The sequence below is a fragment of the Eulemur rufifrons genome, chromosome 18, assembly GCF_041146395.1.
Source record: "Eulemur rufifrons isolate Redbay chromosome 18, OSU_ERuf_1, whole genome shotgun sequence".
NCBI classification, from domain to species: Eukaryota; Metazoa; Chordata; class Mammalia; order Primates; family Lemuridae; genus Eulemur; species Eulemur rufifrons.
This window is the reverse complement of record NC_091000.1, coordinates 67,415,397-67,440,409: the sequence shown is the minus strand read 5'-3', so window position 1 is coordinate 67,440,409 and position 25,013 is coordinate 67,415,397. Positions and strand designations below refer to the sequence as shown.

Sequence of the window (25,013 nt, the reverse complement as noted above, 5' to 3'; positions counted from 1 at the left end):
AACACATACAGACTTTTTTTCCTCATCATTACTCCTTAAACAATACAGTGTAACAACTATTTATGTAGCATTTACATTGGACTAGGTATCATAAACTAGAGATGATTTAAATTACATGAAAGGATATGCATAGGTTACATGCAAATACTATACCATTTTTACATCAGGGACTTGAACATCTGAGGATTTGGGTATCCGTGAGAGGCCCTGAAACCAGTTCCCACGGACACTGAGGGATGAGTGTATGTGAGCAAAGATGTGATCATCTCCACAGAGCCAGGTAATAAGGAAGTAATTCCATCATTGTTACAGTCCTAACAATGCAGCACAGCAGGGCGGACACCGGGATTACGACGTGGATGTATCAGGGTTTCAATTTAGGTTTTGCTGCTTATTAGTTATGTGAACTTGAGCAAGATACTTCTTAACCTAATTATTTTGACGTTAAATAATGATGACAACAGGCACCTTGTGAGAATGACATGAACCTCTGTGTGGAAAGTGCTGACACTTACTAGGCACTCCGTAAAGAGTAGCTATTATTGCCACGGTTATAGAGAAGTGAGTTGGGGCAAATGGAAACAAAGTGTGAGTATTAAATGCGTTATTAATTGAAGGACACATATCCCATTTCATAAAATTCTTGACTATTTTAAGCTAGCATATTCTTTCTACCACAATGGAAATTATAAACCCTAATGGTTACAGTCCTCTCACATTTTAGCCGCCACTTTGCACCAAGCATCCAATTAATTCCCTATGATATTTTTCAAGAAGGAGGGGCTGAAGTGGTTATTTTTTATCATTTTAGTTCAATGAGAGATTCACAGATGAAGCTGCCCTTGTGAAGCAGCTCACAAATGCTATTTAAAGATGAAGTCCTTCTCTTCTTTCGCCCTCTATTGATACAAAATAAATCTCCATGTGAGGAGAAAGAGTCCCTCTCAAGTCTAAATGATATGAAGATACTTCTGGGGGGCAGTCTATACCAACCTTAGGGGGCCTCTGTGCGAATTCTCTTGTATCAACATGTTTCATTTGCATTAACTTACTTGTATTTCCATTATTAGGAAAGTTGCAGTGCCTTTTGGGTATGTCAGAACCTACCTGAAGCTCACAAACACTAAACAATGAATGCCAATGTTGTATGAAGTGGCCACAATTGTAATCTTCCTGTGCAAATCAAATAAGAAATACCGCAAAAATAAGAATGATGCTGAAATTCTACAGTTTTCAGTGAAACACATAGAGGAGGAAAAGAAAAGCAGGACAAACTTCCAGGGCAGGTAACATTACCTGACGGTTCATGGCATTTTTTTTGGTGGGCCGGTTTAACATGATCTTTGTGATGCCATCTTCTGAGGTCACCACCAGCGTTTCATATCCAGGTGGTTTCCTGTCTGCTCCAGGCTCCACCTGGTCAGAGGATTTTGATGAAGAACTCAAACTAGACACCAAATCCACATAGTTCTGCCTGGCAGTTTCCTGAAGAGAAGAGAACAAATAGCTTCAGCCCATGGTCAATGAATAAGCATGTTGAGAAACTTACTATATTAATAAATAGCACCTTGCAATGGAGAAAGACCAGGGACTTTGATTCAATATTGGCACATCAAGAGCTCAGAGATTCCATCTCTAATGGCTTGATGAGAAGCTCCAAGCTTCTTTAGAAGTACAGAAAATAAAATAAAAGCAGAGTAACAAGTAAATTCACCTTAGGCAGACTGCCAAGGGCACTCCATGCATCCCATTTGGCTTTACTGATCAAGTTGAACGCACCTGGTTTGGGCGTATTACAAGGTCCTTCAGTGGCCTGTGAAAAGGAGGGCAATTAATGTCAAATGTCCATGCAAATTGGAGCCCTAAATATTTAAGATCCATAAAATCCGCAGCTGGCATGAATGCCTGGCCCAGATCCTTTCACAGGGTATGTAAACTGAATCTGAACTTGCCCCTTACCTTCTCTTTGATGACATGGCTGCAAATGCACAAACAACAAACAAACTGGACAGACAGAAGATACTATTGGCTATAAGTCCCCAAGGTAAGTTATAACTGCCTGCATACGAAAATAAGGCAAAATAAAGGTTTTGGGAAAGTACCTTCTAAAAAATTCCAATAGTTCATTAGTTTTATATTGATGATCACATTTTTTGCAACAATCAAAATATTCAAGCAAACAATCTTCATGGGGAACTAGTGAACAAACATTTGGAAACCCACAGTATATTCTGAAAGGCCATCTAAAGGTACACAAAACACCACTGATTTGGTGTGGACTTCCGGTAACTGGGCAACAGCATTGTGGCTGAGGTGGGGGTGGTGGGGGGGGATTTCAGAATCACTGGCCCTTAAGAAACTTAACTGAACGACAGGCAAGGAAAAAGCAAGAAATAACTACATTTTATTTGAGGGTAAGTGGAGTGGGTGTTTCAAAATGAATAAAATATCCCACTCAGTGACTTTTCAGGAATGGAAATTTAAAACCACATTTAAAAATTTTTAAATTTCATAATGCAGTTAGCTATAAGAGGAAACAGAGGCTTTGAAAAATAAGAACAGTAAAGGAGGCTAGGAGTTTCTATAGACACAGAGTCACCCTGCAGGAGTTAGCCAACTGAGAAGACAGAGGGAACATAGTCCAAAACAGATAACGGATTGCCCTTATCTTCTGACTGTCCTCACTGCTGACACCAACTGCAAGGTTGGGGCAGTTCCCAAGGCCACCCTCAAGTTCCATAATTTGCTAGAAAGACTCCCAGAACTCACTGCAAGCTGTTATGGTTATCCTTATGGTTTAATAAAGGGACAGGATGGAGATTAAAAGCAGCTGAGGGAGGAAGCACACAGGCTAGAGTCTGGGGCAGTAGCAAATGTGGAATTTTTGTTGTCCTCTCCCTGTGGAGTCAGGAAGTGTGACTTTCCCAGAATTGATGGGTGACAACCAGCCTACCAGAGAAGCTCACTCCAGCCTCAGTGTCCAGAGTTTTTATTAGGGTTCTATCGTGTGTATGATCACACAACCTGAAGCCCCCACCCTAAGTCACATCGTTAAGATGATCCAGGCAAACAAAGACACTCTTATTGGGCATGACAGTCAAGTGCTTAGAGATTAATGTCTCAGACACTGAGGCCAAAGCCAGACCTCTTTTTGGGCAAGGTTAAATTATTTACCACACACACCCATATGAAAGTAAAAGAGGCTCATACCAATCACAGAACATAAAAATAGATTGACAACACAGAAGCCCAGAGAGCCAGGCATGCCAAAGAAGTCTTTGGCATCACAACTTAAAAGCTTTAGTTTTTAAATTTTGTTATAAAATTTTTCAAACATACCTAAGTAGAATAGTATAATGAATTCCCAATATGCATCACCCAAATTCAACAATTATCAAATTGCCTTACTTCATCTATCCTTTTCTCTTTTTTGCTTAATTTCAGTGAATTCCAAATACTACTATATGCTATTTCACCCCTACATACTTAGAATGCATTTCTAAAAAATATCAACATTTTCTTATATAACCATGACATCATTAATGGTAACTCCTAGGTATCTTCTGATATTCAGTCCATATTCAAATTTCCCCAATTGTCCCAAAATACCTAGTTCAGTTGATTTATTCTAATCAGGAGCCAAGTAAGATCTACAAATTCAATGTTATATCTTATAAGTCTCTTTTACTCTGGGATGATCCTGAGGGGTTACTTTGTGCCTTAATAGTATTTCAAGATCTAATACACAAAAAACTTCCATATATATACTCTCTAGAGAAAAGGCAGCAATACAAACCCAAAATATTAAAGCTACATTTTAGTAAACATACAGCATATCTATTTAAGGAGTCATTCAATGAAAATGTCTCCAAATAACGTCAGATCTTAGGCATTTACCTGCTTATACAGTGCGTAGAGTTTTAGCTTCACTTCATTTCCTGGATCCTTGTTCAAGAGTTTTACCTGATTCATCGCATTTTCAAAGTCCTTCTGACTGGCTCTCATCGCCATTAGGCTCATGTGCAGCTGAACCACTGGGAAATTAATGACCTGCAGAGGACTACAATTAGAGGGGACTGATTTCTACTTGCTCCCAGCCTTTACACTTTACACTGCAGCCTGATTGCTAATTGTTCCCAACCCTGGCAGGCCAAAATGCTGTGTTTCTCCATAATTATTTTCTCTATACTAGTTCCCAGCAAGCTGGCTGCAAATGATTGGCAGTAATGATTCCTAGATAGGAAATCAATACAGAAGCTAACTATAGTAATTTTAAAATAAAGGAAAAGAAAGGTACGATCCAGTGAGGTCTTTGTAAGCAAGCAAAATTAAATAAAGATAAAAGCAGACAGAACTGAACAGCCAAGTAAATTTTGCCACAGGCAAGACGTAAATGAAGAGCATGCAAAATAGAGGAGGGCAAGAGACCAATGGGTAATGTTGCAGCCCGATTACAGAATGGGGGATGAACACGTAAAGGAACACACAGACATAAAGAAACACATAGCAACACAAAGACGGTACAAGACTGCAGTGCCGACAGCACCAGTCATTTTATTTTTATACTTTCTGCCCCGCAGCTACTTGCTGGTACGTGACTTTCTTTGATGTCTTGAGGTAACCTGTTCCATTCGTTCTGGGCGATTGCTCAAAGGAGGTGAATGTTTGCATCTCAACCTCTTGATCTCATCACCACATGCAGGACAATGAGACACCTTGGCTTGCGTGCAAGACCCCAGGCCCTTGGCTATCTGTCATAGAGAACGGTTTGTTTGTTCAACAGGCCGTGTCCGGACCTATTGATCTCTGGCCTCAAGAAGCACGTCCAGTTTCACTGACTCTGGGCAAAAAGCAATTTCCTGCCCAGGGGTGGTCCCTACAGGTAAAGTACATGGAATTTCATCAGTTGTCCCAAGAGCCTGGAACAGCCTCTGCACTCATTGATTAACAAAGTATAAACTTTGTTATATGTCAGGTCAATTCTTGCCTCTCTGCTCACAAAACATGTGTCCCAACATCCACACAGGTGGAAGGAGGGGATAATGGAAGAAGCAGCAAGAAAAGTTCCAAAGGACAGATGAGCAGATGCTGGCATTCCAGAGAGCTACAGCCTTCTTATCCAGCTGGGAGGGAATCCACCTGTGGTGGAAGGTAGTCACTGAAGCTGGGCTCAGCAGGTTATATACCCCATCCTCACCTAGAATTACCCAACCCTCATGGAAGATGTTTAACCAGCCGGCCAGGAGCAGAGCAGAAACAGCAAGCACCGACAAGTGAAAAGCAAGGTTTCTGTTTTGTTTGAGACAGAGTCTTGCTCTGTTGCCCAGGCTGGAGTGCAGTGTCTTCGGCATAGTTCACTGCAGCCTCAAACTCCTGGGCTCCAATGAAACTCCTGCTTCCGCCTCCCAGAGTGCTAGGATTACAGGCGTGAGCCACCTCACCAGCCAAAACTCAAGTTTTTAAGCACACACAGTAAGTGGGGATGGGGTGATAACCTTCAATGCACAGTATTGAGGCCACAAGCAAAAAAATGGATGTTCACAATGATGACCCTGCCTAATAAAGTTAATGGCATCAAAGATGATTAAAATAATACAGTTACAAATAAAACACAAACCTATAGCCCAGTGAGGTGGCTCAGGCCTGTAACCCCAGCAACTGGTGAGGCTGAGGCAGGAGGATGGCTTGAGTCCAGGAGTTCCAGGCAGTCAGCTATGATTGTGTCACTGCACACAGCCTGGGCGACAGAGTGAGGCCACAAATAAAGCCCAAATCTAACAAATGTATCACATCCCCTGGAATTATGTAACTTGCAAGTGGTACAATGAACTTTAGCTTCAAACCTTGGAATATTGGTGCATGCTTCAATAGAATCAGTCTACAGTAAGTTTTATATCAGTTTTGGGTTTTTTTTTTTTTTTGGAAAAGGGCGAAAACTGCATTCTACATGACAAATTCCTAGTGGAAAAGAAAATATTTAAATGTCCACAGAACGCCTAAATGTGCTAGTTTCCACAAAATGTGGTGCAAACTTATTATTTTTAAAATAAAGTGTGAATTTAAAATACAAATTGCAAAAACATGATCATTTAAGAAAAGACATAAAGGCGAGAAAAATCACTCATAATTCCATCACTCCAAGGCAACCACCGTGTTCCGGTTTTGTTCCCTATGCAGATTCAGTTTGGGTCGTTTCCTAGTTGTGACTGTACCCTGCCATTTCACTTAACATTACAGCCTATGCTCTGAAAAGCAGTTTAAGCTCCCACTGGCGACAACGGCTTGTGTTTCCACAGCGCTCAGCAAACAAGCGCAGTGTGCTCAGACGCTCTACCCCACAGCAGCAAGCGACGCTGTGCCCCTCGGAAGCACACGGGGAGGGGCGCGCAGGCCGGGCTCCCGCGACAGCACCTTGCGCCGCGGCGGCTCACGCGCCAGGAGCCTGGCCGTGGGGCCCAGCGCACCGCGCGCGGAGGCGGGCTGTTGCCCGGAGGACGCGCGGGCCGAGAACCGAGAACCGGGGCCCTGGCCTACCGGACGCGCCATCTTGACCACTCCAGGCCCAGCGGACGAGGAGGGCGCGCGTGTGAGGTCACACTTCAGCCCTCTCTGGCTGGAAAAGCATGAAAGTCAAATCCTGTTCTCACTCAGAGAAGACAACCGAGAGACAGCTCCCATGGGCGGCGACCCTCACCTGGATAGCGGCGTCCTGCGGGTGACCTGGGGCCGGCCGGCCCGGGCTTCAAGCTTACCTCGGACACCAGCGCCGAGCCAGTCCGGCCACCAATTGCGCCATGGCCAAGGGGCCGGAGCGAGGTCTGGCAGACCCCGGGGCGGGGGCGAAGCGAGGTCGGGCAGACCCGGGGGCGGGGGCGGAGCGAGGTCGGACAGACCCGGGGGCGGGGGGCGGGGGCCGGGGCGGGGGCGGGGGCGGGGCCCGGGGCGGGGCCGGGGCGGGGACGGGGGCGGAGCGAGGTCGGGCAGACCCGGGAGCGGGGCGAAGAGAGGTCGGACAGACCCGGGGGCGGGGGCCGGGGCAGCGACGGGGGCGGAGCGAGGTCGGGCAGACCCGGGGGTGGGGGCCGGGGCGGGGACGGGGGCGGAGCGAGGTCGGGCAGACCCGGGAGCGGGCCGGTCGGGGCGGGGGCGGGGCCAGAGCGAGGTCGGGCAGACCCGGGGGCGGGGACGAAGAGAGGTCGGACAGACCCGGGGGCGGGGGCCGGGGCGGGGACGGGGGCGGAGCGAGTTCGGGCAGACCCGGGGGTGGGGGCCGGGGCGGGGACGGGGGCGGAGCGAGGTCGGGCAGACCCGGGAGCGGGCCGGTCGGGTCGGGGGCGGGGCCAGAGCGAGGTCGGGCAGACCCGGGGGCGGGGGCGGAGCGAGGTCGGGCAGACCCGGGAGCGGGCCGGCCGGGGCGGGGGCGGGGCCAGAGCGAGGTCGGGCAGACCCGGGGGCGGGGGCGGGGGCGGAGCGAGGTTGGGCAGACCCGGGGGCGGGGGCGGGGCTGAACGCTGAGGCGCGCTTTGGTCCCAGGCCGCGCGGGGGCAAACTTGGAGCTGGAGGCGCTGGCAGCTCCTCTGGCCTTTGGAGCGCCCGAGGCGCACAGGAGGGCGGCGGTCTGGCGCTAACACCCGACTCTGCGAGCCTGCGGCAGCCGGAGCACCGTCGCCCAGCGCGGGTTTCCGCCCGCGGCTATACTAAGAAGGGACAGTGAGTCTCAGCAGAACTGGTTCTAGGAAGTCACACAACAGGGAGGGAGGGACCGGGGCCCACGTCTCTGCTGTAACACCACCACCACCAGTAAAAGTTCAGTAACTCTTAAATTCGGTAACAAGCTCAGTAACATCAATAAGCTACAGTGTGCCACGTGTATTATCCAAAATTATGTCAGGGATACGTAAAATTATTTTTGTTATTTTACAAATCAAAAACTTGAAGCACAGAGAGTCTGAATAGCTTGCCAGAGTTTGAGTTATCAAGTGGCTGGCTGATTTGGAAGCTCAAACTCTTTTTGTTTAAAATAATTAATTAATTTTTTTATTTCAGAATATTATGGGGGTACAAATGTTTAGGTTACATGTATTGCCTTTGCCCGCCCCTTGTAAGAGCTTCAAGCATGTCCATCCCCCAGAGGGTGCGCACCACACCCATTAGGTGTGAATATACTCATCCCTTCCACCGCCTCTCACCTGCCCGACACTAGATGAATACTATTACTATATGTGCACATACATGTTAATCAATTAATACCAATTTGATGGTGAGTTCAAGCGGTGCTTGTTTTTCCATTCTTGTGATGCTTCACTTAGTAGTATGGGCTCCAGCTCTATCCAGGATAATACAAGAGGTGCTAGATCACCACTGTTTTTTGTGGCTGAGTAGAACTCCATGGTACACATACACCACATTTTATTAATCCACTCATGTATTGATGGGCACTTGGGATGTTTCCACATCTTTGCAATTATGAATTGCAATATGCTGCTATAAACATTCTAGTGCAGATGTCTTTTTTATAGAATGTCTTTTTTTCCTTGGGGTAGATGCCTAGTAATAGGATTGCTGGATGAAGTGGTAGTTCTACTTTTAGCTCTTTGAGATATCCCCATATTACTTTCCACAGAGGTTGTACTAGTTTTCAGTCCCACCAGCAGTGTATGAGTGTGCCTATCTTTCCGCATCCACACCAGCATATGTTGTTTTGGGACTTTTTGATAAAAGCCATTCTCGCTGCAGTTAAGGGATATCTCATTGTGGTTTTGATTTGCATTTCCCTGATGATTAGAGATGTTGAGCATTTTTTCATATGTTTTCTGGCCTTAGTCTTCTTTTTGAAAAGTTTCTGTTCATGTTCTTTGCCCACTGTTTAATGGGATTGTTTGATTTTTTTCTTGCTGATTTTCATGAATTCTATATAGATTCTAGTTATCAGCCCTTTATCGGATGTGTAACATGCGAACATTTTCTCCCATTCTATAGGTTTTCTGTTTGCTCTTGTCATAGTTTCCCTGGCTGTGCAGAAGCTTTTTTAACTTTTTCAGGTCCCATTTATTTATTTTTGTTGTTGTTGTGATTGCCTTTGGGGTCTTCTTCATAAATTCTTTTCCTAGGCCAATGTCTATAAGAGTTTTTCCATTATTCTCTTCTAGAATTCTTATAGTTTCATGCCTTAAGTTTAAGTCTGTTATCTACCACGAGTTGATTTTTGTGAGAGGTGAAAGGTGTGGATCCTGTTTCAGTCTTCTACATCTGACTATCCAATTTTCCTGGCACCATTTATTGAATAAGGGTTCTTTTCCCCAGTGTATGTTTTTGTCTGCTTTGTCAAAGATCAGATGGCCATATGAGAATGGTTTTATATCTGGGTCCTCAGTTCTGTTCCATTGGTCTATGTCTCTGTTCTTGTGCCAGTACCACGCTGTTTTAATTACTATAGCCTTGTAGTGTAGTTTGAAGTCCAGTAAATTGATGCCTCCCAATTTGTTCTTTTTGTTTAAGTTGCTTTTGTGCTACAGGGTCTTGTCTGGTGTCATATGAAGCATAGAATTATTTTTTGTAGATCTACGAAAAATGATGTTGGTATTTTCTTTTCTTTTCTTTTTTTTTTTTTAATATTTATTTTTCCCCTTGGCAGAATGTTGGTATTTTAATACGGATTGCATTGAATCTGTAGATCACTTTGGGTAGTATAGACATTTTAACAATGTTGATTCTGCCGACCTATGAGCATGGTATGGTTTTCCACCTATTTACATACTGTGCTGTTTCCTTCCTCAGTGTTTTGTAATTCTCCCTGTATAGGACTTTCTCCTCCTTAGTTAAATATATTCCTAGGTATTTTATTTTCCGTTGCTATTGGGTTTTGAGGGTATTGAGTTTTTAATTTGGTTCTCAGTTAGACTATTGTTGGTATATAGGAATGCTACTGATTTGTGTACATTGATTTTGTAACCTGAAACTTTGCTGAATTTATCAATTCTAGTAGTCTCATGGCAGAGTCCTTGGGGCTTTCAAGATATAAGATAATATCATCAGCAAAGAGTGATAGTTTGACCTCTTTTGCCCCCAGTTGGATGCCCTCGATTTCATTCTCTTGTCTGATTGGGAAGCTCAAACTCATAACCACAGTGTTCTCTCTGTTGATTATTCACATGCTTCAACAGAGCCAGTAGCAGGGATTAGTATTAAAACATGCCAAGTTTGAGGCAAGCAATACTTTTTTTTAATTTGGAAAATGCAAATATTATGTCTAAAATAAAATAGCTTATATTATTATTTTAATTCAAATAAATTAATCTATGTTAAATTGAATTTAGGTAAATGAGTTTCATACTAATGGAAAAAGATTACAGACTGGAGAGATGTGATGGAAAAGCTCTCAGGAAGATATAGTAAGGTCTAAGATCACAGGATATTAATATTTAGATATATTTATTTTCTTACAGGAAACGGATGTAGTTAATGGGCTTTAATTATTGTTGGCTACTTTTAAAAATTGTGGTACAAAATACATAGCATAAAATGTATCATCTTAACCATTTTTTAAGTATTCAGTCAGTAATGTTAAGCAAATTCACATTGTTGCACGTCCAGTCTCCAAAATTCTTTTCATCTTGCAAAACTAAAATTCTATCCCCATTAAACAATAACTTCCCATTTTGTCTCCCCCCCAGCCCCTGGCAACCATCATTCTCTTTTCTATTTCCAAGAATTTGACTACTCTAGATATCTTCTGCTTTCAGTTCTTTTGGGTATATACCCAGTTGTTGATTGTTTTTAACACTTTGACTGTCATACACAAAAAACCCCAGAAACTTTTCCTTGGGGCCACAGTGTTTTATTATGAAAATAGAATAAAAACTTTGAGTACAATTTCAAGGTAAACATAAATAGAAAAATGAAATTTATTGACTTCTATTCATTTAATCCACATTTTTAGAATTAAATTGTCAATATTAATTGTAACAATAAGAACATCAACAAGTAAGATTTTATATATGCTTCACACAGCCCCAGGGTCAAAAATAGAATGAGTTAAATATAACTCTCATGGCACTTAATGTGTTAACCAAGGTTCTCCAAATATCTGTGCATCCCTTTTCCAGAAGATAAGATATATGTTGTATTAAAAGTGAGAAGAATAGGTAATTTCTGCAAGTTTTCTGGAATAACTCTCTCCTGGTTTCCAAGTTGTATGAACTAGCTTTCCATTTTCTGTTAGAAAAATAATACTAGAGAGTAATTCTCCTTCATTGAATCAATTGAGTTAAGAGAGTTATGACTGCTATGCCACAGGCTCATAATTTTTGTCCCAGGGTAAGTCAAAAGAATGTGAGTATCTCCTTGCTTTGGAAAACGTCTCACCACGCTGAAGAGACTCAGCTGAAAAACACGGTGCTCCCTTGACCACTGAGTGTTGTTTAAGCAGAGGCATTATGCAGGCAGCTTGAAGAGTGCCCACTTCAGGCAGACGGCCAGAAGCAATGTGGGCATTATCTGGATTTTTTTTTTTTCAGTATTGCATTTGATTGGAAATAAAAACACTTTAGGCCAGTCTCTTGACCTCCAATTTCCATCTTTTTTCAATTAAAAGAATCAAAGTTTGGTATGAGAGGGGAGACCACTTCCTTGTTTTGCAGGTCTTCAGGAGAGTTGAATTGTTTTGTTTTTTGTCCTCTAAAAGAGGGTCCACAGTGACACTAATCCACATGGCACATTTTTATATGAGTTAGGAAGGGTGACCCAGCTGGACACATGAGCACAAGGCTTGGCCAGAACCTGGCTTGGCAAACTGGACTTGCTGTACTTCAACGCCCACCTGTCCCTTTGCATAGGCACCCTTAGGCAATGAACCCACTCGCCGTGCCACTCTGCGGCCCCAAGTGCCTGGTACATTATGAGCCTGAATAAATTTCTGTTAATAAAGCAGTGTGCTTAGTATTTGGCTCAACAAACAGTAAGGAGCTATTTGGGCAGGCAGACTCAAAAGAGCTGGATTTGGGAGCTGCCACTGTGGACTGGAATGGCCAGGGAAGGCCTTAGGCATGCTGGATATGTGGGGAGTGCGGAAGATGCTCGACCTTCAGAAGATATCTTAGATATCTTATCTACTTTCTTTGATGAGCCAAAACCCATACCGCACAGCAAACAGCAAGATTTTAGATCAGTAGCATGCACTATTGATTTTCTTTCAGAAATCCATAGACTGTAGAGAGCTTTAAGGTTACCTATGTCTTCTATAGAATTCCACTATATCAGACACCCAAGGGAATATGCACAGAGTGAGAGCACACGTTAAAAGAGAAAGAGTAAGGTGAGATGATCCACAGGTTGTTTCATCTTTTCTGTCACTGATGCTGAAGACTGAAAGGCAGTAAATTCCTTCTTATCTGAGAGTAACAGTGGATTCACCTAAAGTCACACACCTTTTTGATGTGTTTGGGGTTAATTTGCTTAACTGTGGATCTCTAGGCAGTGGTTTCTTTCTTTTTTTTTTTTTTTTTTTTTTAGGCTGGTCAAGTGGAGCAGTGGGAGTGGAGAAGGAACAAAGGAATCTGTAACTGGTTGTGGTCAATTAGTTGTAAACACCACTGCACTCGGACCAACCGGTTTCTTAAACTTTGTACTCAGCTTCATTAATTTTTGAAGGCCAGGATCAACTTTGCTGCTGCTGTCACACCTTTTTGCACTCAAGTACTAATTACTCATCTCAATCCCAATTTTAAAAATATTACATTGTATTCTGAATAATTTTATTCCTTTTTATTGGTTTCATTGAAATTTTGAAAATTTTCGTTGACATTTTCTGCTATTGAGTGCTGTAACCAAACCTTTCTCCATGAAATTTTCCACAGAAAACTACTTACTTTCTTTGATAAATTACAGGTGCTCAGAGTTGGAGTTCATTCCCTTATGTCTTCAGGAGGTGTTTACTGAGCAGTGACCATGCACCAGGCTGCCCCAGGCCCCAGGAGATGGGGTGAACCAGGCACATAAAGGTCTTGCTTTCATGGCGCTCACATTCTAGTGGAGGGAGGCAAAAGATAGTAGGTAGACAAATAAATATCTTTAGGTCTTAAATTTTATGTGGAAAATGGCCAGCTCATTTAAAACCTTGTAGGTTATATTCAGAGTTTAGATGTTATTCTAAGAATAAAGAGACGTTATTAGGAATTTAAAGCAGACAGCAGGAAGCATGTCCACTGTCCACTGGTTATCAGCTCAGTCTGGCGAGACAGAACACCTGCACAGGCAACAAGGTACATGATGCAGGTTTCTTACTTACAGATAGGCAGTGAGGGACCGCAGAAACCTAAAATTCATTCTGAGCCATTCTCCCAAAGCTCGGAAAAGCTGAGGGGGGCAGGTGGAGCCTCGTCTGAAAGTGCCCCACTTGCACTGCGGCTGAGGGACCCTGGAAAGCAGCCTGTCCTGTGTCTCATACCCCGGGGCAATGGGGATTGCTGGGCTGATGCACTGAAGGACATCCCAAGCGGGACTGGAATAGAGCCCAGGCTGTTCCAGCCGCTCTCCGTCTCAGGACGTTGTATTCCCAGCACATTTTACAGTTGTTCTTGAGAACTACATATGAGAAAGGGGGAAGAACTGGGTTGATTCAAGGCCACCTGGAAAACTTCCCTGCAGAAAGATGCCTTAAAAAGACCAAATTGGCTGCGGCGTTTAAAAATGGATCAAGGAGGCTGGGCACGGTGGTGGCTCACACCTGTAATCCCAGTACTCTGGGAGGCTGAGGCAGGAGGATCGCTTGAGGTCAGGAGTTCAAAACTAGCCTGAGCAAAATTAGCCAGGCATGGTGGCACATGCCTGTAGTCCCAGCTACTCGGGAGGCTGAGGAAGGAGGATTGCTTAAGCCCAGGAGTTTGAGATTGCTGTGAGCTATGATGATGCCACGGCACTCTAGCCAGGGCGACCAAAAAAAAAAAAAAAAAAAAAAAAAAGGATCAAGGAGAGAAAGAGTAATTAGGAGAGGTAAATGTCCAGGTAAGAGATGGGCTTGAATCAAGGTGGGAGCAGTGAAGATGGAGAGAAAGAAAGGTACTCTGTAAACTGTAGAATATATGTTTAGGTCATTGGAAGTATAATTATGTTGTCCCCAAGTAATGATACATGCTTTGCTTTCCCTGGTATTAATATAACTTTTACTTCTCTTTCATATTTTCTTATATTGGCTACAATTTCCAAAATATAAAATAGTAATTGTTATAGAGGATGTCCTTTAAGATTCTAAGTATGATGTTGGCTTTTAGTTTAGGAGAGAGAATCTTCTTCATATTAATGGATTATCATTCTGGTTCTAATTTTTGAACAGTTTTCAACAAGAATGGGTGATGGATTTTATTGAATACTTTCTTGGTATTAATGAAAGGATTTTATTTTATTATTTATTTATTTATTTATTTTGAGACAGGGTCTAGCTCTCTTGCCCTAGGCTGGAGTGCAATGGTGTGATCATAGCTCACTGCAACCTCCAACTCCTGGGGCAAGTGACCCTCCTGCCTCAGCCTCCCAAGTAGCTGGGACTACAGGCATGAGACACTGTACCTGGAAGGATTTTATTTTTTACTGATGCTTTGCATAAGACTAATATATTTCTTAATATAAAACTAACATTCTATTTTCTGTTTCCATGAACTTGACTTTTCTAGGTACTTCATATAATCAGAGTCATACAGTACCCTTTTGTGACTGGCTTGTTTCACTTAGCATAATGTCTTCAAGGTTCATTTATATTGTGACGTGTCAGAATTTCCTTCCTTTTTAAGGCTGAATAATATTCCATTATATGTATATATTACTTATGTCTTTTTATCCATTCATCCGTTGATGGACACTTGAGTTGCCTCCACCATTTGGCTTTGTGAAAAATGCTGCTGTGAGCATAGGTGTATAAATAAGTCTTTGATTGGTGGCTTTCAATTTTGGGAGTATACACTCAAAAGTGGAATTGCTGAATCATATGGCAAATCTATTTTTAATTTTTTGAATACTCATCATAATGTTTTCCTTAGTGGATATACCACTTAAATTCCTACCAACAGTGCACAAAGGTTCCAATTTCTCCACATCCTTGCCAACACTGCTTTTCTTTTTTTTTTTGATGGTAGCCATCCTAATGTGTATGAAGTGGGATATGTGTGTGTACACGCACACACACATAAAATAAACATTTCATCTCTCTCTTTTTATTTTTCTCTCAGTTAAGTCTTGTCAGGTTTTCTGATTCTTTTTTCTTTTTTTTTTGGTGATTTTACATTCTCACTATTTATTTTCCCAAAAAAATCGTTTTCCTTAGTATTTCTAACTGTATTAGTATAGAAGAATACATATTATTTTAAAAATCAACTTGCCTTTCAACATCATAGTTTCAATTTATATTTTTCCCGTGTTAGCTTTTCCCTCCTCCATTTCCTCCTTCCTAAGCAAATAACTAGTCTTTTGGTATATTTTGTCAGTTATACAAATTTTATGTTTTCTAATTCATTAACCTCTACTTTGGCCATTTAAATTTTTCTTCTTCTGCTTTCCTTGAAGATTTTTGTTTGTTTTGTTTTTCCTAACCTTTTGTGTTGATTTTTTAAAAAAAAATTAATGAGCTGGCCAGGCATGGTGGCTCATGCCTGTAATCCTAGCACTCTGGGAGGCCAAGGCAGGAGGATCGCTTGAGCTCAGGAGTTCAAAACCGGCCTGAGCAAGAATGAGAGCCTGTATCTACTAAAAAATAAAAAATTAGCCAGGAAACTAAAAAAACAGAAAAAATTAGTGGAGTGTGGTGGCATGCGCCTATAGTCCCAGCTACTCGGGATGCTGAGGCAGGAGGATCACTTGAGCCCAGGAGGTTGAGGCTGCTGTGAGCTAGGCTGATGCCATAGCACTTGCTCAGGTGACAGAATGAGACTCTGTCTCAAAAAAAAAAAAAGCATTAAAAATAATTATGAAAGTATTTAAATACAGAAATTCCCTTCTTAGTACAGTTTTGACCACATTCCGTATGTTTTGAATGTGGTGTCCTCTTTTAGTTCATAAATAGTAACTATAATTTTAAATTCTCCTTTAAAACTCTTGAAAAGGAGAGTTTTATTCCTGAAAATCAAGAATAAAACCACATTTTAAATGTATTCCTATATCCAACAACACATTTATCATGCTTTTATTTCCCCAATCCTCCTAAAATTTCTAGTCTTTTAATTTATTGAGGGGTTACAAGTTCAGATTTCTCTTTCTGTCTGGATATATAGTTTTCTTAAAAGCATCTTTTCTGTTTTGAAATATACCATAATTGTAGGAAAGTACATAAGGCATATGTATAATTTACCAAATAATTATTATTAATTTTTCATTATTTAAATATTTTAAATAGTTTTTGTCTTTTGAATTGAATTAGTATCTATGTCTATGATAATTATTTTAAGCCAATACTATGTTTTAAATTAGTTTCAGTGCTCAATATAACTATTTTTATATTATGCCAGTAATTCTCAACCTATTTAGAATGATAGAATCAGAATCTAATAAATAAAATCTTCAACGTTATGGTGCATTTTCTAAGGAAAATGCATGTATTCTCATGTCCGCAGTTTATATATGCTTTCCAGGAGATTTAAGGGCCCCCTTCAACACAGTAAGGAAACATGGACATTGGAACCTTTACTGAGGTTCTGGTTTTCATTTATCTCTTAGTCTGCTGGGGTATTATTTAAGTCATGTAAGCATATCTTTGTGGAATGTTTTTTTTATCTCTCTTGTTAAAGTAACTTTCTGTTGCCTTTGCACTTGTTCAACAACCTGGTTGTGTATTATATGTGGGGTTGCAGCTGTTCTCTCTCAAAGCATCAGGAGACGTTGCTGAGGATTAATCTGAGGAATTTTGAGGTGTGTTTCTTGCAGCAGTGGTATGAGGCAGGGTTAGATGCCTGGAGTATTTTCCACACACAGTGCCTGTTTTCAGCCCACTGATTTCTCTCTGATGTGATATTGGATGCCTCCAGGTTCATTCCTTAGCTTGAAAAAAAACCTAATAGAGCCTCAGGGATCTGTGTGACAATGATAAAAGTTCTAATATTTGTGTCACTGGAGTTATAGAGGAGAGGAGAAAGAGTGTAGTGCTAAAAAACATTTTCCTTTTTTGAGACAGGGTCTTGCTCTCTCAGCCAGGCTGGAGTGCAGTGGCGTCATCATAGCTCACTGTAACCTTGAACTCCTGGGCTCAAGCGATCCTCCGCCTCAGCCTCCCAAGTAGCTGGGACTCACCACCTGTGCCCGGCTAATCTTTTTTTAAAAATTATTTTGTAGAGACAGACTCTCCCTACGTTACCCAGGCTGGTCTCAAACTCCCGGCCTCAAGCAGTTCTCCCACCTCGGCCTCCCAAAGTGCCAGGATTACAGGTGTGAGCCAGGGCTGCCCCTGAAAATCACTTGAAAAAATAATGCCTGAGACTTCCCAAGTTCGGCAAAGGATGTAACCTAAAGATTTAACAAACTGAGCGAACTTCAAACAGCATAAGTGCAAAGAAGTGAGCATGAAGTGTAGCTGCAGAAAGCCAGGACTGAGAAGTGGGCAGAGGACACCGACTTCCATCCCGGAAAAGGGACGAGCCGGGCGCAGGCAGGCGGCAGTGGCTCATTCCGTGACTGAGCTCCTGCTGTGTGCGAGCCCTGCGGACACGGAGCTCAGCGCGGCCAGACCCGTCCCGTCCTCTGCAGCCGCCGGCGAAGGATGGGAGGTAGACGTTGATGCAGTAAGCACCCAAATTAATGTAGAATGACGGTGGCGGTAAATGCTGCGGAGGAAGGGCACACACGGGGGTGGAGACTGGAGACAGGGGGGCCGGTGGAGCAGCTCCTGTAGCCCAAGCCTGAGCCGAATAAACTGTAGCCGCTGCTTGAACCGAACCTGCCCTGCGGCCTGTAGCCCCTCGCAGGGAGGGAGGCACGTGGAGCGCTGGTGTGTTGCCACTGCCATGTGCTTAAGAGTAATGGCGTCCAGACTTAGAAGGGACTTTGGTGGTCTTCTAATTCAGTATTCGTCCTTCCCCATCCCAGAAACACCTCTAACAGTGTCCCTCACTGGGGGTTGATCCATTCACTTCCAGTCACAGGGAATAGAGTCAAATCGTGTTGTTTCCACATCCATTCTTTTAGTAAGACTTCTTGGAGAACAAGACTTCTTCGCTGAGTCGGGAGAAGTGATTAGTCCAGAGCCCTAATCCATGCCTAGGGGTGCCTGAGACAGTGAAGCTAGGAAAGTGCCCATTCACCATTCAGCTTTAAAACTGAGTGATCAGTGCCATTCAGGAACACCAAGGAAATGCTACAAAAGAGGGACACAATGTGTTTGGGTTCTAGCAAATTCCCCTGTTCTTCCCGGGCCTCCGTACCCCAATGCCTGTCCACATATTGGTAATAATGTATTAAAACCAATTCTAGGTGGCTCATGCCTGTAAGCCCAGCACTTTGAGAGGCTGAGGGGGGAGGATTGCTTGAGCCCAGGAGTTCCAGACAAGCCTGGGCAACATAGTGAGATCCCCCTCTCTACAAAAAATTAAAAATTAGCTGGGCACGGTGGCATGTCCCCGTCATCCCAGCTACTCTGGAGGCTGAGGCAGGAGGATGGCTTGAGCCCAGGAGTTCTGTGCTGCAGTGAGCTGTGGTCACACCACTGCACTCCAGCCTGGGCAACAGAGCGAGACACTGTCTCAAAAAAAAACCAGTTCTACATTGTGGGGTACTTATTTTTGATACTGATAGATACTATGGTGGTTTGACATATTTGATGCCAAGAAGAAAAGCACCACACTCACCCATACCAAAATACAGTCTGTTATTCGGCTGTCTCCCCTCCCGCCATCCTTCCAAAGCCAATGGTTGCGTGTCACGGAGGTCCCTCTGCTGCCACCTAGTGACGACAGTGTGAATACACCTACATAGTCTACTGGAAAAAAGTTTTAAACCCTGTTCTCCTCTTTCCAAAGGAGGCCTGCAGATTCCCTCCTATTGCTCTATTTTGACAAAAAACCAAAAACAAACAAAAAGAAACTCTGTAAGCTCTTTCCTTTTAAAAAATCTGCCCTGTAAGGAATTTATCCTCACTTTCAAGAACCTAGCCTTCAGGTTCCAGAAACCACGGGAATCGAGGCAGTCGGGGCTAACTGCAGGTCTTGGGGGCAGGACGTCTGGGCGACACTGCTGAAGGTAAGCCAAGTGCGTTAGTGGTCAGGGTTCCCTGGAGAAACGGAACCGACAGGATGGGGAGCTAGAAAGAGGGAGAGGAGGGAGGGAGGGAGAGAGAGGTTTGAGGAATTGGCTCGCAAAATTGTGGAGGCTTGGCAAGTCCAAAGTCTGCAGGGTGGGCAGGCAAGCTGGAAACTCAGGGCAGGCCAGTCTTTGTTTATTAAGATCATCAACTGATCTGACGAAGCCCGCCCACATTATGGAGGTCATCTGTTTATTCAATATCTACTGATCTAAATGTTAATCTCATTAAAAAAAAAAGTCACAAAATACCATTGGACCACATATCTAGCACTATGCCCTGGCCAAGTTGACACACAAAGTTAACTGTCAAGGCAGCAGGGAAACATAGATGCGCTAGTGGTTGCCATCGAAATGAGACCTGCAGCTGGACGGCAGCAAGCCACTGGCCAAGAGCACGTACCCTCCTGAATCCTGGGGCAGCGAGAAGGGCTCTCCCCTCCCCTGTGCACTCTGCTCTTCACAACACAGCTCAGGGTTTAAGAGGGATTTTCTCAGTGTATTTCCCAGGAGGAGTTCGGCATCACCATATCTTGCAAACCTGCAGGGATGTGTGTGTGTTTGTGAATACATAGGGGTGGGGCCCCGGGGGAGATTCCAGATTTCCCACATAGGATGCACTCCCAGGGCTGCTCTGGTGTCAGGGTATGTGGCAGTCATAGGAACCATCGGGGTTTGTGCCTCTGCTTGCCTTTCTGTCGACTTATAGTTTCATCAATTTATCGTTTATTACAGCTATTTGCAAACTGCCCTCAGGTCCTTGGCATTTGGCAGTGTGATACATATGCACCTGTGAATATAAATATATTAATACTTATTTAATGTACTTATTAATTTAAAAAAATTAATTAAAAATTAATTAAAAAATTAATACTTATTAATTTAAAAAAATTAATACTTATTTAAAATTGTGGAGGAAGAGTTTTTTTGATAATTTCATGTCTTCACAGTGTGAAAACTGAAGATGTAGGAGAATTGAAAATGTAGTTTGTGGATCACAGGAGAATGACTTTAGGAATACCATAATATTTTAAAAAATCATCACTAATATTTTTCCACCCAAGTCTAACAGTAAAAGAGGAAATTTAGCTTAGTTCTCTTACTCTGTTTTATATCACAGCACAGAAATCGTACCGTCCTGGATTCCTGTTAATTTACCTCTCCTGGACTGTGAGTCCTTAAAGAGAGGGATTAAGTGCTGTATTCCCAACACCTGCACATTACAGGTGATCGTTAAATGAGTGCTGAATAAATGAATGAAGGGATAATGTCAGTCTTGCAGATCTGCCTCCCCCCCAGCCAGTTCCATCTCTCAGAGATCTTTTAAAGATGCAAATCTCATCATGTCCCTTCCCTGCCTCCAGTGGTTCTCCAGGCTGTCCGGATGTAGTGCAGACTGTGGCTTGACCCAGAAAGTTCTTTGTGCTGGCCTCTGCCTACTGTTCTTGCTCAGTTTTGTGACTCTCTGACACTAGCCCTTTGCTCCAATCCGGCAAGGAAATACATCTCTATAAAATTGCAAGGCTTTTCCCTTCCTCCTCACTTAGCTAATTTCCACCTTACTGGTCATTTCTTGTTTTATTATCAGTGTCTCTTCCTCCTTATTCTTTAGGGGACATTTTCTCTCTGCCATGGTATGCAGGAGGGTGCGTGTGTCAGCTACAGGCTCTGCCCACTCCTGGCCCAGGGAAGCCGTGTGACTTGGCCTGGACCCCAGGATCCTATCCTCAGGATTTGGAAATGTGACTGAAGTGACACAAGGAAAGACAAGACATGCTGGTTGCTCATTCCCCCAGCTCTGAAGCTCTGGCTGGACGACCTGTAAGTCCTTGCTGGATGGATCCCTCCTTCTGCTGACTCCTGTCTTTCCTGAGTCCATAGTCATAGATTCTTTAGAATATGGTCCCATTCTGCTTGGGTTGTCCAGAGTCAGATTCTATGCTGCAACCAAGAAAACCCAAAACAACAATGTTGTTTCTGGAAGATTCCAGACCTGCCAGCCTGACCAAGATCTCTCTCTCTCTTCTGCTCCCAGGGGTCCAGTGTGGTTCTGATTTGACCACTGGTCTCTGCAGGCTGTGAATACCTTTAGAGTGTTGGCACCTGCCACCACCCCTGTCTCAGAAGTGGCATGTGATAAATGCCCGTTGCAGTCTCACATTCAAAATAAAGAGAATCAGGAAAGCATAGTTTCACAGAAATCAAGGAAATGCATATTTATAGAGATCAAATAAATTTTTTCAACTTTTTAAATGAAAATCTTTAAAAAATATATACATTTCCAGCTTGAAACAGCAAAAACTGAACAAATGCAGCCCTTTCATGATGACCCTGAGAATATGCTGGTTTCTCTGAGCTGGCATAGGGTGCGGCCTCGGGACCTTCCCAAGAGCCTTGTCTTCTGCTCCCAGTGACATGACAGCTGCTTCAGACTTTGGAGGTCTATAGCCTCTTTCCTGTCACCACAATATTATCTCTTATTTTTTGATGTTTCTTTGATGCGTTATTCGATCTATTTATTGAAAGCCTGCCATGTGTATTAGAAAGGCCAACATGCGTGGCCACGGTTACATTCACAGGACGGCACATCTGGGGAGGGGTTGATGAGAAACACGGTGCAGAGATGGATGTATGTGCTGGGTGCTCAGGAGCACGTGGGCACCTAATCCAGACTGGGGTCAAAGAAAGTTTTCTGGAGGTGTTACCTGAAATGAGACTTGAGGGAAAATGGGCTATTGCAGGTGAAGAGGAAGGATTTCCAAACCTGCACTGGACTTCCAGATTACGGGATACCTGGCTTCTTCCCTCCTCCTAACCGTGGCTGCTCCCAGCTCCAGCCCCGTAGTTCTCTGGGGAGCTGCCGCTTTCCGGGGTGCTCTCCCCTGCCCCCAGTGAGCAGGTGTTACAGGTGGGCACAGTGGCCAGGGTGAGTGTTCAGGCAGGCACACTGCCACACTGAGCCTCCAGAGTCCTCCTGAGGGTATCTTGAATTGCCAGTGAAACACAGGGTTTCTTTCTGGAGGTCAGAGCAGTAAAATGTGGGCTCGGGGCTGGCCTCCCTGTGTCCGTGTTGTGGCCCGATTACAGAACGGGGGATGAACACAGAAACACACAGACACACGAAGACGGTACAAGACTGCAGTGCCGACAGCACCAGTCGTTTTATTTTTATACTTTCTGCCCCGCAGCTACTTCCTGGTACATGACTTTCTTTGATGCCTTGAGGTAACCTGTTCCATTTGTTCTGGGCAATTGCTCAAGGGAGGTGAATGTTTGCATCTCAACCTCTTGATCTCATCGCTGCCTGCAGGACAATGAGACGCCTTGGCTTGCGTACAAGACCCCAGGCCCTTGGCTATTGCCATAGGGAACAGTTTGTTTGTTCAACAGGCTGTGTCTGGACCTATTGATCATCAACAGGCTGTGTCTGGACCTATTGATCTCTGGCCTCAAGAAGCACGTCCAGTTTCACTGACTCTGGGCAAAAACAAATTTCCTGCCCAGGGGCGGGCCCTACAGTCCGTGTGGAGAAAGCTGCCCGCAGGCGGGGAGAGCAGAGGCTTCGGAAGGAAGGTGCAGATGGAGGTGAGGGGCCCCGGGGGCATCCAGCGCTGACTCTGGGTGTCCCTAAGACCCAAGCACATCCCTGTTCTCCTCACAGTTTGCTGGCCGACCCTTCCTCGGATCACAGGATGCATTCTAGTACCTTCCATACATTCTTAACTATTTAATAAATAATTTACAACAAATAGCTAAATTCCTAAGGAACAGCTTAAGCTATTCTCTGTGGGGTTCTTGTCAGCCATAACCAAAAATGTTCTGAAAAATGCAGCGTCCTGATCTCTGGGGCTGTCACTTGCCGTGAGTTAGTAAGCACTGGAGGACAAGCCCTCTTGCTTAGAAAACCAGTCTGTGTTCCAGAGGAACGGTTTTAAGAAACATGCTGGATGTTTCTAAGCAGATGGATTTAGGCGTTTGAAATATTAGCGCATACTGAGAACATTAGGAATGTTGAAGGCAGTGAGCACACAGGCTAGAGTACCTAAAGCCCATGAGAGCAGGGAATGCCAGACGCTGGGTTCGGACACCTGTGCCTTTCAGACCATGCGCTGGCCACCCAGTAGGAACCTCTCTCCTTCCCTCTTCTTGAGCCCGGTCCCCTCTGAGCTCAGACTGCCCTTGGCCTTGGACTATGATATCAGCTCCATCCAATCTAAACTCCAGATTAGAGTTGTCTGCAATTGACTCAGTCCCTAACCTCAACCTACTTCTCTATAGTAAAGCCTTTAATGACCTGCTTACACTTTTCCCATGACAGTCGTCCCTCAATATCCCCCCTTCCACCCCCATGGATGCCAAAATCTGCAGCATAAAATGACATAGTATTTGCACATAATGTACACAATCCTCTTGTATATTTTAAATCATCTCTAGCTTACTTACAACACCTAATACAACATCTACCCATCCCTTCATTCACGTGGATTCAGTGTACTATTCAGCATGCAGCAAAGTCGGGTTGTGCTTTTTTGCAACTTTGGGAAACTTTTTTTCCCTGAATATTTTCTATCCACCGTTGGTTGAATCCGTAAGTGTGTAACCCATGTGTAGAGACCACTCTCGGGGGTTTGTCTTGTCTTTTTGCGTCCAAGCTGAAAACTTGAAGGGAGGCTTGAGCCACTAGGGTGTTCAACCAAGGGGCTACTCACAGGCCAGCCGGACACTCATTGGCTGGAAGATCTGGAATAACTTAAGAGAATTCTTGACTTTCAGGGATAGCAGAGGCCCAGTAAGACCTGGGCATAAGGGATGATAATAGAACCCCTGAAAAGTGAAAGAGAAAAGTAGCTAAAAGGAGAAACATCTGGGGTCCCCATCTGAGGCTGGGAGCTCTGGATGGCTGCTGGGGACAAACCCTAGCGGTACTGTCATCCAAGTCCTTGGTTATCCCAAGACTGGGGTGGTCTGGGGAAAATTAGACTCGTATCGGTCCTTGTTTTGATATTTTTTTCCCCAGGCATCTGTGAAAGAGCATTTACTTAACCCTGAGTCCTGGTTGTTGACAAAGTTCAACATAGGGACTGACCTCAATCCTTGAGGTGGGAATGAAGCTTAATGAATGAAGTCCAATTTTCAATACCAATATCGACTCTATTTGTCCTTGAACTCTGCTCTTCCACTCTAGATCTCTCAGAACACTAATAAAAGGGTTAGGCAAATGGCAGGTCTTTGCGATACTTTCATCTCCAAGTTGAACAGGTTTTCAACGGTCCAATTTACCAGGATGGAAGTAGGTTACCAGGGATGCTCTTGTTCCTTTGTGGGCTTTCGTAGAGAAACATAAAAAGGTTTCTTACTGCTTGGAAAGGTTTTCTGGAAAAGCACCTTAATGGATAAAATGAGGAATAACAGAGATGTTGACCCAGCAACAGGCCCTGTATTTTCCTCATCACTTTTAAGTTGTGGGCACTCTCATCTGGTTCCAGTACACTGCCAAGTTCATTCTTTTCCTGCTGTTAAGAAATCTGTAGGTGAGATCAGAGACAAGCTATTTTTGATGACACAGCTTTTAAATGCAGAGTCAGCTCTCCCTTTTCTGAGGCTAGAGGAGCCCGGGTTAGCCTTTCCCCAGGCTAGAGTGCCAATGGGGGCTTTGTGCTCACTCACCCCTCTGTTGCCAGCAGCTTTGCCCTCCAACCCAGAAACCCAGGGGCTGCTACAGGAAAGCAGGTGGCCTCCTCTCA

The 25,013-nt window shown here is 43.9% G+C and overlaps 1 protein-coding gene across 6 annotated transcripts in view; it reads right to left on the bottom strand.

The window, feature by feature from the left end:
• ECI2 (enoyl-CoA delta isomerase 2) overlaps positions 1-22,503 on the bottom strand; it is a 34,565-nt gene extending 12,062 nt beyond the window's left edge. The window contains exons 1-5 of one of the 6 annotated variants that reach the window (XM_069493507.1): positions 6,753-6,801; positions 3,898-4,050; positions 1,715-1,813; positions 1,297-1,485; positions 1,108-1,173 (exon numbers count right to left, since the gene is read on the bottom strand). In XM_069493507.1, coding sequence (XP_069349608.1) covers positions 1,108-1,173; positions 1,297-1,485; positions 1,715-1,813; positions 3,898-4,020 — 477 coding nt within the window. In that variant the 5' untranslated portion in view covers positions 4,021-4,050; positions 6,753-6,801. Of the gene's footprint in view, positions 1-1,107; positions 1,174-1,296; positions 1,486-1,714; positions 1,814-3,897; positions 4,061-5,617; positions 5,728-6,694; positions 6,851-22,471 lie in introns of those variants that run through there. The other 5 variants (XM_069493508.1, XM_069493511.1, XM_069493506.1 and 2 more) reach the window with 5 other exon arrangements.
• Between the last annotated feature and the right edge of the window lie 2,510 nt (positions 22,504-25,013).